The sequence below is a fragment of the Strongylocentrotus purpuratus genome, unplaced genomic scaffold (genome assembly GCF_000002235.5).
Source record: "Strongylocentrotus purpuratus isolate Spur 01 unplaced genomic scaffold, Spur_5.0 spur5_scaffold_4, whole genome shotgun sequence".
NCBI classification, from domain to species: domain Eukaryota; kingdom Metazoa; phylum Echinodermata; class Echinoidea; order Camarodonta; family Strongylocentrotidae; genus Strongylocentrotus; species Strongylocentrotus purpuratus.
The window spans coordinates 26435151-26450229 of NW_022145610.1; the positions used below are offsets into that span (position 1 = coordinate 26435151).

At 36.1% G+C, this 15079-nt stretch overlaps 1 protein-coding gene across 2 annotated transcripts; it reads left to right on the forward strand.

Annotated features, from left to right (window-relative positions):
- Positions 1-80: 80 nt before the first annotated feature.
- Positions 81-13757, forward strand: LOC581950 (iron-sulfur protein NUBPL). Of its 2 annotated transcripts, none has more exons than XM_030997832.1 (10): positions 81-502; positions 878-1037; positions 1752-1786; positions 2444-2537; positions 3322-3361; positions 4353-4443; positions 4844-4937; positions 7113-7198; positions 7684-7804; positions 13080-13757. In XM_030997832.1, exons 1-10 carry the CDS (start codon positions 257-259, stop codon positions 13229-13231), a joined length of 1119 nt encoding a protein of 372 aa, XP_030853692.1. In that variant the 5' UTR covers positions 81-256; the 3' UTR covers positions 13232-13757. The 2 variants fall into 2 exon arrangements, with proteins under 2 accessions (XP_030853692.1, XP_030853693.1); XM_030997833.1 differs by having other exon boundaries at positions 425-506.
- Positions 13758-15079: the final 1322 nt, after the last annotated feature.

Consider the following 15079-nt stretch of genomic DNA (forward strand, 5'->3'; position numbering starts at 1 on the left):
TCAAAGAAGAAAAATAAATAACTCTTGACTTTAAAAAGTTAAGCACTTTGCACGTGCGTTACGCGTACGTAGTCATTTCGAGTTGGCTAGCTTGCTTCGCTGGAGCTGGGCGTATGTTCATGCGAGTGAACTCAACTGCTGTATTATCATCGAAGAATCATCTACTTTTTGCCCGTGTGCAGCCCGATACATATCTGTCAAATATAGGCTCAGCCGCAGAAACTTACTCGGATGAATTGTGAACAAAGATGACAATATGATACTGAGCCTGAGAGCAACTCGAGTTTTATTACGCAACCTTAATTTATCAGCATATGGAAAACGTACTACGAGTTCATACCCAACTTTAGGAGGAAATGAATTGTTGTTTCTGGAAACAGACATCAAATCTCAGACTCGACAAGTGTTGAAATCACACTGGTCATCATCATCAACAAGGCCAAGGAAAAGATCCACTTTATCATTTACAACATCAAAATGTAGCCAAAGAACTTTTCTCTCAGTAAGTACGTGCAGGGACTACTGAGTAATTTTAGAGGCTCGCTTGTTTCACTATCGAACATTTCTTTTTTAAAGATACCCAGAAGCTATAGTCTAGTGTCCGGACAGGTTGAAGTTTACAAAAAATACAAGCGATATTCATCAATCTTGTGTTGGATAATAATATAATGGACAAATCTTCTTGATGGTTTAATAGTGCCAGATGATTAACATTTTTTGTTAAATCCTTAGCCTCTTATGCAAAAGAGAAATGTTATTTTGTTTACAGTTGGCTTAACTCTTAGTGTCTGGACCCCCATCACCCCCCCCCCTTTTTGGGGCTATATATATAAAAAGCCTCAAATTTTTTGTCTGTTCACTTATTTTTATTCCTCAGAGTAGTACACAGGGTCAAGGGTCATCTGACGTTACAGAGGATGAGCGAAGGAAGCGTCTGATGGCACGCAATCTCCCAAAGAGGGAACCTATTCCAGGGGTGAAGAACACGATCCTGGTAGCCTCTGGGAAAGGGGGAGTTGGAAAATCTACAACGGCAGGTAATTTATACATTTTCAAATCGAACAACTAAATTGCAACTTTAACACACCCTTTAAACACCATAAAAGGGATCGATCCAGTAGTCTCTATACCCACATAAAAACGTTGTTTTGTTGATGTTCAATGTGGAAAGGGGAGGGGGGGGGGGTGGAGAAAGAAAAAGGGAGAAAAATGAGAAGTTGAGGGGAAAAACATTAAGCCCCCCCCCCCTCAAAAAAAAAAGGAAAAAAAAGAAAAAAAGAGAGAACAAAATAATCTAGGAGTATCCCTCTCCATACCCTTCCCCCTTCATGTAATTGATCAGTGGCCTAATAAATTTGCATACCAGTAGTACTCTTTTTCTATGTCACACCAAAAATCCTGCCATTCCACTTTGTTTATGGGATAGATATTCCAAAGGCTCCAAGATTTTTGAACATTTTCCAGTTTAAAATTAATGTAACCGGTTGTCACAGAGTTAACAAGACCAGAAATGGGTACTTATGCAAAACCATGGTTGCACAAAGCAACCCTTTTGTCAATTGGCCCCTCTTGTTTTGTGCAAAATTGCATGGTAACCTAGGACTATAGTGCCCCTAGTGCCAGTGTCCCCCCCCCCCCAATCCAGTGACCCCTACCATGCCATTGAATAATAGTCTGTTATTCGCAGAAGTACTCTCATAGTAAATGTAATTTTTTTCATGAATATTTCTTGTTTTTTTCTGTTTATCTAGTCAACGTTGCATTGGGTATAGCTGCTATTGAACAGGTAATTTGAAATATAAGAATTCTAAAGCTCTCAGTCAACTTTTCATTTACAATTTTCCATTTTATCCAAATATCTTTTGACATTATGAGTGGAGCAGATTTTCATTCCTAACATTTGCCTCAATTTTTAGTTGAAAAAAAAAAATGTTGTTTTGATTAGGTTTACACATACATGTACATGTATATTAAAACCATTTATCAGTAGTTTTTTAGGTTTATGATCGAGTACTGTAGTTATATCTCAATCTGATTAGATACCTGTACGGCAATGATTTGGTCTCTCCTAATTAAGCGTTGAGGAATATTAATTACAATATTCTCTCATCGAGCTATCATTTCTTTTGATATTTAGCATTTGAAAATTGTTAAACATATGAATGAATAAATAAATAAAATCATAAATAAATATGAAAGAATTAATAAATGAATATATGAAAATTCTTTCATATTTATCTATGTTTTTTATTAATGTATTCATTCATTCATGTATTTATTTATTACTTTATTTATTTATTCAGTTAGTTATTTCTGTTTAATTTTTCAATTTTGTAATAATTAATTAATTAATTAATTTTTTATTTATTCATTTATTTATTTATTCATTTATTGATTTATTGATTTATTGATTTAATCATTGACTTATGTTTTTTCTTCCTAGAATGCTAATGTTGGAATCCTGGATGCTGATGTCTTTGGACCCTCTATCCCCAGGATGATGAATCTTCAAGGAAAAGAGCCTGATATTGATAAGAGTAAGTTTAATACACTGTCACCCATCCCCATTCCTCCAAGGCAATATAGTGATCCAACTTTAGCGTTTAATTATTTCCACACTATACTAACCTTTGAGCCAGGAGTTTACTCTAGTGTACAACTGCCCCCAAAGCCTAAACCTGATCCAAACTCAAATACCATTCCCAACATGATGAACCTGGAAATACATTGATAATGGTATGTTACAGTGATTACACCCTATTGGTCTATTGCTAAAAGAATTGCAGAGAATAAGATGATGTCTTATTTGGGGGCTAGGAATTTGGCTTTGATATGGTATTCCCAACCTCAACCCTTACCTAAAAGTACCGGTAATCTTTAGCATGACACCAACCCTGTACAATTACAGTGTGTTATTTTGAGATAATTATGGTAGGGCCAGATGAGTGGGGCTTCACTGAAACAGTGAAGAAGAAAAGAGAAAAAAGTATCCCTTGAAATTATCCATCATAGCGAGTCTTAGCGACAGTTTCTCCATAATGCCAATTTCACAGAAGTCGGATGACAGTTAGGACTATACAGTCACCCTTTGAATCAGGAACTAAACAATCGGCATCCTACCTCCATCTTGCGCAACTGATCACCCAAGGAGGCTCTCCTCTTGGAGAATTTTGTAAGAACTTCTTTGTAATACATGTAATTACCGTAGTCATGTTTAATTGAAGATTTTGAGCGTAAATGCATATCATAAATGATTTTAGAAATATTTCTGTAAGGTAAATTGATTTATCAAATTGATTTGCTTTTGCTTATTCTTTACAGATAACCAACTTATACCACTAAGGAATTTCGGTATATCATGGTAAGCTTAAAATTTAGAATAATTTGGGAATTTTCTTCCATTCTAAACCTTTTAAGAGTCTGTGGGATACTGTATGTACATGTAGCTTATGAGTTTCACAAATAAGCAAGACTTGAATTTTGTTTTAATTGGATTTCTATCACAAAATGAAACGTTTGATGCTACACTGTAAATATTCAATTGTAAATGTAAATAGCACGATGTGGTTCTATTGATTAATGTTTGGTGTCACTGAAGAATCAATTAAATTGAACAAAATTAACATTTTCTAGGTGAGTGGAATTTAAATGAATAAGGAGAATGAATATACCAGGAACATTTTTTTAAAACGAAGAAGATAATACTGGATGTTCCTTTGTAACGTTATGTGTTGTGCAATTTGTTTCTTTCCTGGGTACCTAGTTAAAAGGTACTCGATTAACCTGTTATTAGTGAATGAACCACTGTACATGTACTGTATACTTGTCCAGTCTACATACAGTACTGTGTGCTATGTCGGGAAAGCCTCAGAAAAGCTTTCAGATTGTCAAGAACAACCTATGTTTAAAAAGTATGCATAAAATTCGACAATGTTAAATGTTAATAAAACCAGTCTATTGGCAGATTTGGCACAGACATGACCCCTCTGAATCTATGATCCCAGGGAGGTATTTCACAAAGCCTAAGAATAAGATCAACTTTAAGTTTGACTTAACTATGGCAGGTCATTCATGCCATTGGTTGCTCTCACCATTATGATCTTTAGATTATATTTTTTCCTTCAATAAAGAATTATCAAAAAATGTAGATTCTGTAGAATTTTGACCATGATTTGTAGAGACCAATGCCAGTAAATGGTGAGAGCAAACAGTGACATGAACAACCTGCCATAGTTAAGTCCAACTTAAAGTCGATCTTAATTTTGTGTATGCATACATTGCGAGACAAACGAATGTCACTAGCGATGTTATTTCTGATAGATATGCATTGTTTCCTTTTTTTTTTACTACAGCATGTCAATGGGTTTCCTGGTAGATGAGAAATCACCTGTTGTGTGGAGAGGGTTGATGGTGATGTCAGCTATGCAGAGATTGGTCAAGCAGGTAAAGTCAGCCCCAGTCCTAGTCTCACTATTCCTCTTTGAGTTTTCAGGGTGTGATCCGTAATTTGTTAAATGTAGATGAGTAACCTTGTGCATGCCATTTTCAGAGAAAACTTGAAATAATTTCCTTTCAATTGTGTATGGGACTCACTGTCTCTGTGATAGATATATTTATAATGAATGAATTATGATTATAGAGAATGATTTTGTTTGGTTGTTTTGTGTAAAATTAAAGAATTAGAATTGTGATGTTGCAAGACTGGTGGTTAACTGTTTATCATGTATACAGGTTATTTCATTGTATGTGATTATTTTGAAAGGTTTTGTTTTCCTTCAATCTTTCTCCCCATCCTCCCCCCTCTCCTATCTCTCTCTCTCTCTCTCTCTCTCTCTCTCTACAGGTAGCATGGGCACCTCTTGATTATCTTGTAATTGACATGCCGCCTGGGACGGGGGACACCCAACTCTCCATATCTCAGCTCATAACTATAGCAGGTAAGTACATTCCTCTGAATGTAATAGAATGGTCAATTTGAGCAAGGTAATCTTCATTTACTCTCTAGTGATCGTTATATTTTGATTACTTACCAATGTATGGAAGAGAATTTTTTTTTCTTCTGACAAAATTTATAGTAGCTAGTATCAAGTACATATTGTTGTGTAGGGATCAGTAATTGTTGGAGGCGAGGAGCATAAAGAAAGACGCTGTACTATTTCTTGTTATAATTCATGAGAACTTTTAATCATCATAGATACTTGTCGTAATTATCACATTCACAAATACAAGTCTCTGTATAATCCTTGTTCAGCGGTTGACGGCTGAAACCCAAGTCCCTATCATTCTCCAACTTTACATTCAGGAAAGTTTGGGGAGAAAACCAATGTTGGGAGGGGTGACTTATTCATGCTTATCATTGGTCAATGGTCAGGGTTGTCATGGTATTATGGGGAGTGGCTATGGAGAGTGTAAGTGACTGGGGTTTGGGCCTAGTATGAGTCATAGTTATTGGAATGTGGTTCGTTCCTGGAATCTAAATCTTGGGTGGTTATTAGTGGTCAATTGTTTATAATAAAAAGTAATGGGATAGTGGGTTCTGTTTTATCATGGAGCAGGTGGGAGAAAGGTGAATGAAAGGTGAATGACTGAAGGGAGGGGGGAATAATACAAGTACTACATAACATCCCCTTTCTTTGGGAAATGAGACTCCCTTCCCGTCTTTTTAAAATTATTGGCATAGGATAAAGATTACATAATTGTTAAGGGAAGTGAAACCAACAGAGTGTATTCAATTTACTGTCCACTGACTCTTACACACACTCTCTCTCACTCTCTCATACAAATTTTCTTCAATAACATGGTAAGGGCTATTCTAATTCTATCTAAACATACTGTAACAGAATCATTAACATGAAGTATAATAAATGAAACAAATAGTTCATTAACTTGTGCAGACTTATGCACGTTAACACATTCTATCTATCGCAACAAAATTAGTTAATCCTAATCAGCAAGAGCGATTAAGTATGGAATCATTAACAAATTCCTAAGATCAAGAATACAAACAATACTGTTAATAAAGTCAATTCTATTTGTGTATCCAACTACATGTATACCACCAACTATTGTATGCAATAACAGCAATAACAAATAAATTATATACATGCTATAAATTCTAGCATTTGATCAACATGAGAAATAAAAGGAAAATTAACAGGAGCGCTCTAGAAATGACAGTTTCCTATGTTTTGAAAGGCCTTCCTGCACTTCAAATGAAGCATCAACATAGACTTTAACGTAACTATCAATCCTATCCTGTTGAAGAAATATTCCAATGTTCATGTTAAATTTAAGAACAAAATAAACAAGTACTTTCAAACTTGTTAAAATCATCAATTGACAAGTGTAGATTTAAACTCATCCAGTTCACTAACCTTGCGATGATACATATAATCGTTCAAAAAAATTTAAGATATATAAACAAACTATGAGTAAAACATATTGTCAAAACTTATGTGTGATTCAATACTGAACCCATCCTTACACAGTGCAGTCTTATGCACATGAAAACAACTGTAAAATAAAATATTGTGCAGACTTAATATGCACATGAACATAAACAAAAAGAAAAAAAGAATTATATAATATGAGTTCAGTCAAACAAGAAATCGTCGTCACAGTATGAACACTGGTATATCCATATTTGAACAGCTATAATAGAACATGAATATAAATGCGATTCCTGGAATCTAAATCTTGGGTGGTTATTAGTGGTCAATTGTTTGTAATAAAAAGTAATGGGATAGTGGGTTCTGTTTTATCATGGAGCAGGTGGGAGAAAGGTGAATGAAAGGTGAATGACTGAAGGGAGGGGGGAATAATACAAGTACTACATAACAATATAGTCTGCTGCCCTGCAATGGTGTTCCTCCTATCGACAATACATTGCTTTTGCTGTTCTGAAACATTGATGTCGATGCCAAACAAAGGCATTCATACCTGCGTGCATGTTGATTACAAGCAATCTTCATATTCTTTCAACAAGGAAATGCAATGAGGTTTGATGTTAGAAGCTGATTTATTATGAAAGTTACAATTAGTATCATATTCAAATGTTCAGACAAGCAAATGGAAATATTACAATTTCCCCATTTCCATTTTTTCCATTCTAGGTGCAGTCATTGTTTCTACACCTCAAGATATTGCCTTGCTAGATGCAAGGAAAGGAGCTGAGATGTTCAATAAAGTAGATGTGCCTGTAAGTATTTCCAGTGAATCTTTTCTTATTCCTACATGTAGGCTCGCTACAATTCAAGTAAGCGACCTGCCTGGAAAAAAATATGCGGCATAAAATTGTTTAGAAGCAGTGCAAAATGTTCATTTTAGTTGTTGTACTCCACCTTCTCTGATTATAAATGAGCATAAAATGGTTTATGAAATTGCATATTATCTATTAATTTCCTCAATTAAATGTAGTATGATTTTAATATATTTATTCAAGTTAAAATCCTTTTAAGAATTCAGAGCAATTATATACTGAATACATAAAGAAACAATTAAGTTTTGTGCTATTATGTATACAATTGTGAACTATTATGTATAAAGTTGTTTTGAACTAACTTGTAAGTAAATTGTTTTATAATTATAAGATTTCATATCTTGGCTCACATTCTAGAACAATATCACTTTTAGTTTGAGATTCTCATTACGGTACATTTACCCTTCTTTTGTTTTCTCATTCAGGTCCTTGGAATTGTTCAAAACATGAGTGTATACCAGTGTCCAAAGTGCGGTCATGAAGCTCATATATTTGGACAAGATGGCGTCCATGGTGTTGCCAAGGAGATGGGACTTGATGTACTTGGTAAGTATGACCAAATCAGATAAAATGCCACTTGCACCACAGTGTAACATTATTGGATTGTTATCATTATAAATATCGAAAGAGAATATGTAAATTGGAGGTGTGCTTAAGAGTGATCATCCGTTTCTGTAATGCAAAGATAAGACTGTTTGCTAAGATGTTGATTGAATTAAGGCTGTAGCAGTAAATTCTGATGTTAATCATTCCAATTCTATGTCGTTCTTGTGCCTATTATACGGGTCAATGTCGCTATTCATAAGGACCGCTATTCATAAGGTCCGCTATTCATAAGGTCCATTATTCATAAGGACCGCTATTCATAAGGTCCGCTTTTCATAATTGGAGAAAAGGGTCATTATTCATAAGGGTCATTATTCATAAGGACCGCTATTCATAATCAAAGAAGAGGGTCGGTATTCATAATATTAGAAGAGGGTCGCTGTTCATAATAGGAAAATGGGGTTGTTATTCATAAGGGTCCCTATTCATAATATTACAAAAGGGTCGGTATTCATAACACAGAAAGAGGGTCGCTATTCATAATACGAAATGAGGGTCGCTATTCATAATACAAAATGAGGGTCGCTATTCATAATGCAAAATGAGGGTCGTTATTCATAAGGGTTATTATTCATAAGGGTCATTATTCATAATAAGAAATGAGGGTCGCTATTCATAAAAGGAGAAGAGGGTCGCTATTCATAATAGAAGAAGAGGGTCGCTATTCATAATAGGAGACGAGGGTCGCTATTCATAATAAGAAATGAGGGTCGCTATTCATAATAGAAGAAGGGGGTCGCTATTCATAATAGAAGAAGAGGGTCGCTATTCATAATAGGAGTAAATTTTCCTCCTTGTTGGAAATCTTGCCCCATCACCCTACCTCCGACTGATCTTATCCAGGCTACGCCACTGAGATATTAAGTACGCCAAGCAGGCCCATTATCCATTTTAGCTTGCTATTTAAGAAACTAGTAATTGTTTATACGACAATAATGTTTTTGTAGAAAGTAATTTTTATTAGGACTTATGGACCTACAAATTACTGAGCGGAATTGGACCTGACAATTGGACCTAAGCCCAGTATCTACCGATCCCCCGAGCCCCCCCCCCCCCATCAGTACGCTCCGGCGCGGATCCAGAATTTTCCAATTGGGGGGGGGGGGGGGAACGGAAATTTGAAAAATGCGCAGACCGTTTTTTCAACTCAACATACCAATACTGACAAGGTCATATTAGCAGCACGATACGGGTACCTAGAAGCAGGAACAATTTTGGAAAGGGGTGCAAGCTCACCTTACGTCTCTTGTCCGATATCAACATTCCCCGTTTTTAAGATATATATTTTTTTGACATTTTCATCTGGGGGGGGGGGGGGCTAAAGCCTCTTGCCCGATTATTTTCTAGTTCACAATTCTGCTTGTGAGCGAAACGAGCGAGCAAAAATTTGAGCATTATATGTTTTTTGTGAAAGTGTTATTTATCACCAAGATAAACGAGAAAAGATATCAAAAATTCATATTCGGGCAGCTTGCTGTCCTCCCCCCCCCCTCCCCTCCCCCACCCATTACGCGCGAAAGCTTTGAACTTTCATTAATTATTAGAAAAAGAAGACGATTTATTGTACCATTCTCGACTCTTAATCCTTGTCTGAATTCAGTTTTCCCCCTCGCTTTTACCTTTCATTAATTATTAGAGAAAAATTACGGTTTGTTGTACCGTTCTCGACTCTTAATAATTATTGTCTGAATTCTATTCTCCCCCTCTTGCGCAAAGCGCGTAAGCTTTGACCTTTCATTGTTTAATGCAATTATTAGAGAAAGAAGATGATTCGTTGTTCCATTCTCGACTCTTAATCCTTGTCTGAATTCAGTTTCCCCCCTCCCGCGCAAAACGTGGAAGCTTTGATGTTTCATTAAATTATTAGAGAAAGAAGAGGATTTGAAGAGAAATGAATATATGATATGAATAGCGACCCCTTACTCCTATTATGAATAGCGACCCTCATTTCATATTATGAATAGCGACCCTCTTCTCCTATTATGAATAGCGACCCTCTTCTCCTATTATGTATAGCGACCATCTACTCCTATTATGAATAGCGACCCTCTTTTCCTATTATGAATAGCGACCCTCTTCTTCTATTATGAATAGCGACCCTCTTCTCCTATTATGAATAGCGACCCTCTTTTCCTATTATGAATAGCGACCCTCTTCTCCTATTATGAATAGCGGCCCTCTTCTCCTATTATGAATAGTGACCCTCTTCTCCTATTATGAATAGCGACCCTCTTCTTCTATTATGATTAGCGACCCTCATTTCCTATTATGAATAGCAACCCTCTTCTCCTATTATGAATAGCGACCCTCTTCTCCTATTATGAATAGCGAACCTCATTTCGTATTATGAATAGCGACCCTCTTCTCCTATTATGAATAGCGGCCCTCTTCTCCTATTATGAATAGCGACCCTCTTCTCCTATTATGAATAGCGACCCTCTTTTCCTATTATGAATAGCGACCCTCTTCTCCTATTATGAATAGCGGCCCTCTTCTCCTATTATGAATAGCGACCCTCTTCTCCTATTATGAATAGCGACCCTCTTCTTCTATTATGATTAGCGACCCTCATTTCCTATTATGAATAGCAACCCTCTTCTCCTATTATGAATAGCGACATTCTTCTCCTATTATGAATAGCGAACCTCATTTCGTATTATGAATAGCGACCCTCTTCTCCTATTATGTATAGCGACCATCTACTCCTATTATGAATAGCGACCCTCTTCTCCTATTATGAATAGCGAACCTCATTTCGTATTATGAATAGCGACCCTCTTCTCCTATTATGAATAGCGACCCTCTTCTCCTATTATGAATAGCGGCCCTCTTCTCCTATTATGAATAGCGACCCTCTTCTCCTATTATGAATAGCGACCCTCATTTCCTATTATGAATAGCGACCCTCTTCTCCTATTATGAATAGCGACCCTCTTCTCCTATTATGAATAGCGAACCTCATTTCGTATTATGAATAGCGACCCTCTTCTCCTATTATGAATAGCGACCCTCTTCTCCTTTTATGAATAGCGACCCTCTTCTCCTATTATGAATAGCAACCCTCTTCTCCTATTATGAATAGCGACCCTCATTTCCTATTATGAATAGCGACCCTCTTCTCCTATTATGAATAGCGACCCTCTTCTCCTATTATGAATAGCGACCCTCTTCTCCTAATATGAATAGCGACCCTCATTTCCTATTATGAATAGCGACCCTCTTCTCCTATTATGAATAGCGACCCTCATTTCCTATTATGAATAGTGACCCTCTTCTCCTATTATGAATAGCGACCCTCTTCTCCTATTATGAATAGCGACCCTCTTCTCCTATTATGAATAGCAACCCTCTTCTCCTATTATGAATAGCGACCCTCTTCTCCTATTATGAATAGCGAACCTCATTTCGTATTATGAATAGCGACCCTCTTCTCCTATTATGAATAGCGGCCCTCTTCTCCTATTATGAATAGCGACCCTCTTCTCCTATTATAAATAGCGACCCTCTTTTCCTATTATGAATAGCGACCCTCTTCTCCTATTATGAATAGCGGCCCTCTTCTCCTATTATGAATAGCGACCCTCTTCTCCTATTATGAATAGCGACCCTCTTCTTCTATTATGATTAGCGACCCTCATTTCCTATTATGAATAGCAACCCTCTTCTCCTATTATGAATAGCGACCCTCTTCTCCTATTATGAATAGCGAACCTCATTTCGTATTATGAATAGCGACCCTCTTCTCCTATTATGTATAGCGACCATCTACTCCTATTATGAATAGCGACCCTCTTCTCCTATTATGAATAGCGAACCTCATTTCGTATTATGAATAGCGACCCTCTTCTCCTATTATGAATAGCGACCCTCTTCTCCTATTATGAATAGCGGCCCTCTTCTCCTATTATGAATAGCGACCCTCTTCTCCTATTATGAATAGAGACCCTCATTTCCTATTATGAATAGCGACCCTCTTCTCCTATTATGAATAGCGACCCTCTTCTCCTATTATGAATAGCGAACCTCATTTCGTATTATGAATAGCGACCCTCTTCTCCTATTATGAATAGCGACCCTCTTCTCCTTTTATGAATAGCGACCCTCTTCTCCTATTATGAATAGCAACCCTCTTCTCCTATTATGAATAGCGACCCTCATTTCCTATTATGAATAGCGACCCTCTTCTCCTATTATGAATAGCGACCCTCTTCTCCTATTATGAATAGCGACCCTCTTCTCCTAATATGAATAGCGACCCTCATTTCCTATTATGAATAGCGACCCTCTTCTCCTATTATGAATAGCGACCCTCATTTCCTATTATGAATAGTGACCCTCTTCTCCTATTATGAATAGCGACCCTCTTCTCCTATTATGAATAGCGACCCTCTTCTCCTATTATGAATAGCGACCCTCATTTCCTATTATGAATAGCGACCCTCTTCCCGTGTTATGAATAGCGACCCTTATAAGTAATGAACTTTATTTCGTATTATGAATAGCGACCCTCTCGTCGTATTATGAATAGCGACCCTGATTTCATATTATGAATAGCGGTCCTTATGATTAATGACCCTTAATATGAATTATGAATAGCGACCCTCATCTCACGTTATGAATAGCGGTCCTTATGATTAACGAACCTTATTTCATTATGAATAGTGACCCTCTTTTGCCATTATGAATAGCGGACCCGGAAGTACGGGAATTTACACGTTATGAATAGCGGTCCTTATGAATAGCGGACCTTATGAATAGCGGTCCTTATGAATAGCGAATAGACCCCTATTATACCAGGCATGTCAATTCAGAGAGGGGTGTAATAACCCTACCCCCCCCCCCCACAAAATGCTTTAAGTGTCATGTCACTTGGCAAATCATTTGTGTGTTTTTTCTTTGTTCTTTTTATTTGAAAAGGAAAATTAAAGTCGTAAAAAGTATTACAAGTAATTAAATATATTTTTATCTCTGTATTATATTCCAGAAGTCACATGCAGTAGTACGTTAATTTTTGTTGTTCTTTGTTATTGTAATCTTGACTTTTCTCTCAAATATCTCTGTTACACTATAATTTTCAAATTTGTTATCCAATGTTATGAATAATATTGAGAATTATCCAATTGTGGATGTATTTTAGTGGCAAATTAGAAATGTACATGTAAATTCAGAAAGTCATTCATCATTTTGTGGATTTCTTTTTTTTTTTCTTTTTCAGGTGATGTGCCCCTCCACATAGACATCAGAGAGACCTCGGACAGAGGGAAACCTATCGTGGTATCATCACCTCAAAGCCCACAGGCTCTTGCCTACAAATCCATTGCAAAGGAAGTACTCAGCAGAATAAAAACAGAAGACTTAGATAGATGACATTATCAACGGAGATAGTGATTTGGCAAAGTTACAGGAACTTGTGGAATGTGATTTTGCAAAGTTATGGGATTTTTTTTGCGTGGTAGGAAAGAAAGGTCATGTGATGTCATTTGACCAATTAGACTGCCTATATTCTTGAACCAGGCCACATGGGTTTGCTATGAGACAATCTGTTGTAGCACAAACAATGGGGCAAAAGAAAGATTTTGGCAGTTAAAGGGGCTCATTTTACGAGAAAGTAGAGAGCGATATGGGGCGATTGTTGTCTATTGATTGGCATTAATGGCATTAGTAGACAGAGCAAGAATTTCTCCATAGTTTGTACCTATTTCTTGTGCAGATCTAAATGAATTTCATTACAATATAGCCCAATTTGTTATAAATGATGTCCATTTACTTGCGGAATGTGAATTCATATTAATGTATGCAAGGGTCAGTTCAAATTTTGATGCAATCATGAATATGAAAAAGTGTTATTTGATGCTAAGTCTTGCAAAACAGCAATAAAACATCATTATTCATATATAATTTGTCTGTATTCTTTTTGTCAGCTGTGAATGGGTGATATACTTTAAAAAGAAGTATAAATTAATGATTATCTATACATTATCAACTAGATAGATATGCAAAGAACACCAAACACATTATTCTGTAGACTTTTGATATTTATTACTTTCATAAGCATATAAGCATACATAATCACAATACTACACTTCATTAGAAACTGGTTGTACATGTACTGCATGTACCACTTCTAGGGAATAAGATGAAATTGGCGAAATAAAAACGAGATTATTATATCATACATGTACGTGTATGGAGGGTAGGACATATACCCGTTCATGGAATGCTGTAATTGTACTTCATAGTGTTCTTTAACAAATATGTAAATATACATGCATATCAACAAATCTATCAACACAACAATAATGCTTGTCATTATCTATGGGCATGGCTATATCATTATTTTAGACTGAAATCAATATGCAAAAAGGCTTGTTCACAACTGATGCAGTTGCGTACCGCCAGAGTAATGGCGCTTCATATTAATACTGTCTTATACCATGGACCTACTACAAAGGTCCATGCTTATACACACAAATAAGCGAGAACGGAGTACTTGTAGAACCTTTTTTTGCATGCAGCTTCTTTATACATGTATTTTATCCACACTTTCCATTCATTTGGATGAAGAAAATAAAACTTGCTGTGGTGACAACTGAAAACTTTGGGCACATGTATACCTTGTCGTAGCTGATTTACTGATATACGTTCATTGTTACAGAGCTGCCAACCTTGTGCGACCAAAAAAAGGAATCATGATGGCAAAAAAAAAAGGAATTTCAAGCAAAAAAAAGGAATTCATGAAAACGAAACTTCCTCCATGCGCGACACACTTCCAATGCAGAAATGTTTATTCATCATGCTGTATTTTCCATACAAGCAGGTAATTTTTTTGGTGGTTATTTTGGTATTATCGGCATTTCATTTTTTTTGAGAATATTTTTCTCTTCAAGTATGTTTTAAAATTAGTTTTCTATTGAATTTGTGATCAAATCACCATTTTAGGGCAGTTGTTTGACGTGCGGTATGTTAAAAAAAAAAAAAAAAAAAAAAAATAAAATTAAAAACGTATTTTATGAAGAAAAAATGTAATACCGTAATTTGGAGGAAAAAACGGAGTAATTCCAGCAAAAACGGAATGGTTGGCAGCTCTGTTGTTATCATAGGTGGTTTTACACTAAATCCATATCACAAACATGATTGAATAGTGAAGACTAATAGTAAATGGAAATGTAATCAAAAATAGATTTCAAATTGAAATAGATATGGTTTGAATTCTGC

Coding starts and splice junctions, on each gene's coding strand:
- LOC581950 (XM_030997832.1), top strand. CDS start 257: ATGATACTGAGCCTGAGAGCAACTCGAGTTTTATTACGCAACCTTAAT. Junction 1,787..2,443: donor GTATAGCTGCTATTGAACAG/GTAATTTGAAAT, acceptor TTTTCTTCCTAG/AATGCTAATGTTGGAATCCT. Junction 4,938..7,112: donor TCAGCTCATAACTATAGCAG/GTAAGTACATTC, acceptor TTTCCATTCTAG/GTGCAGTCATTGTTTCTACA.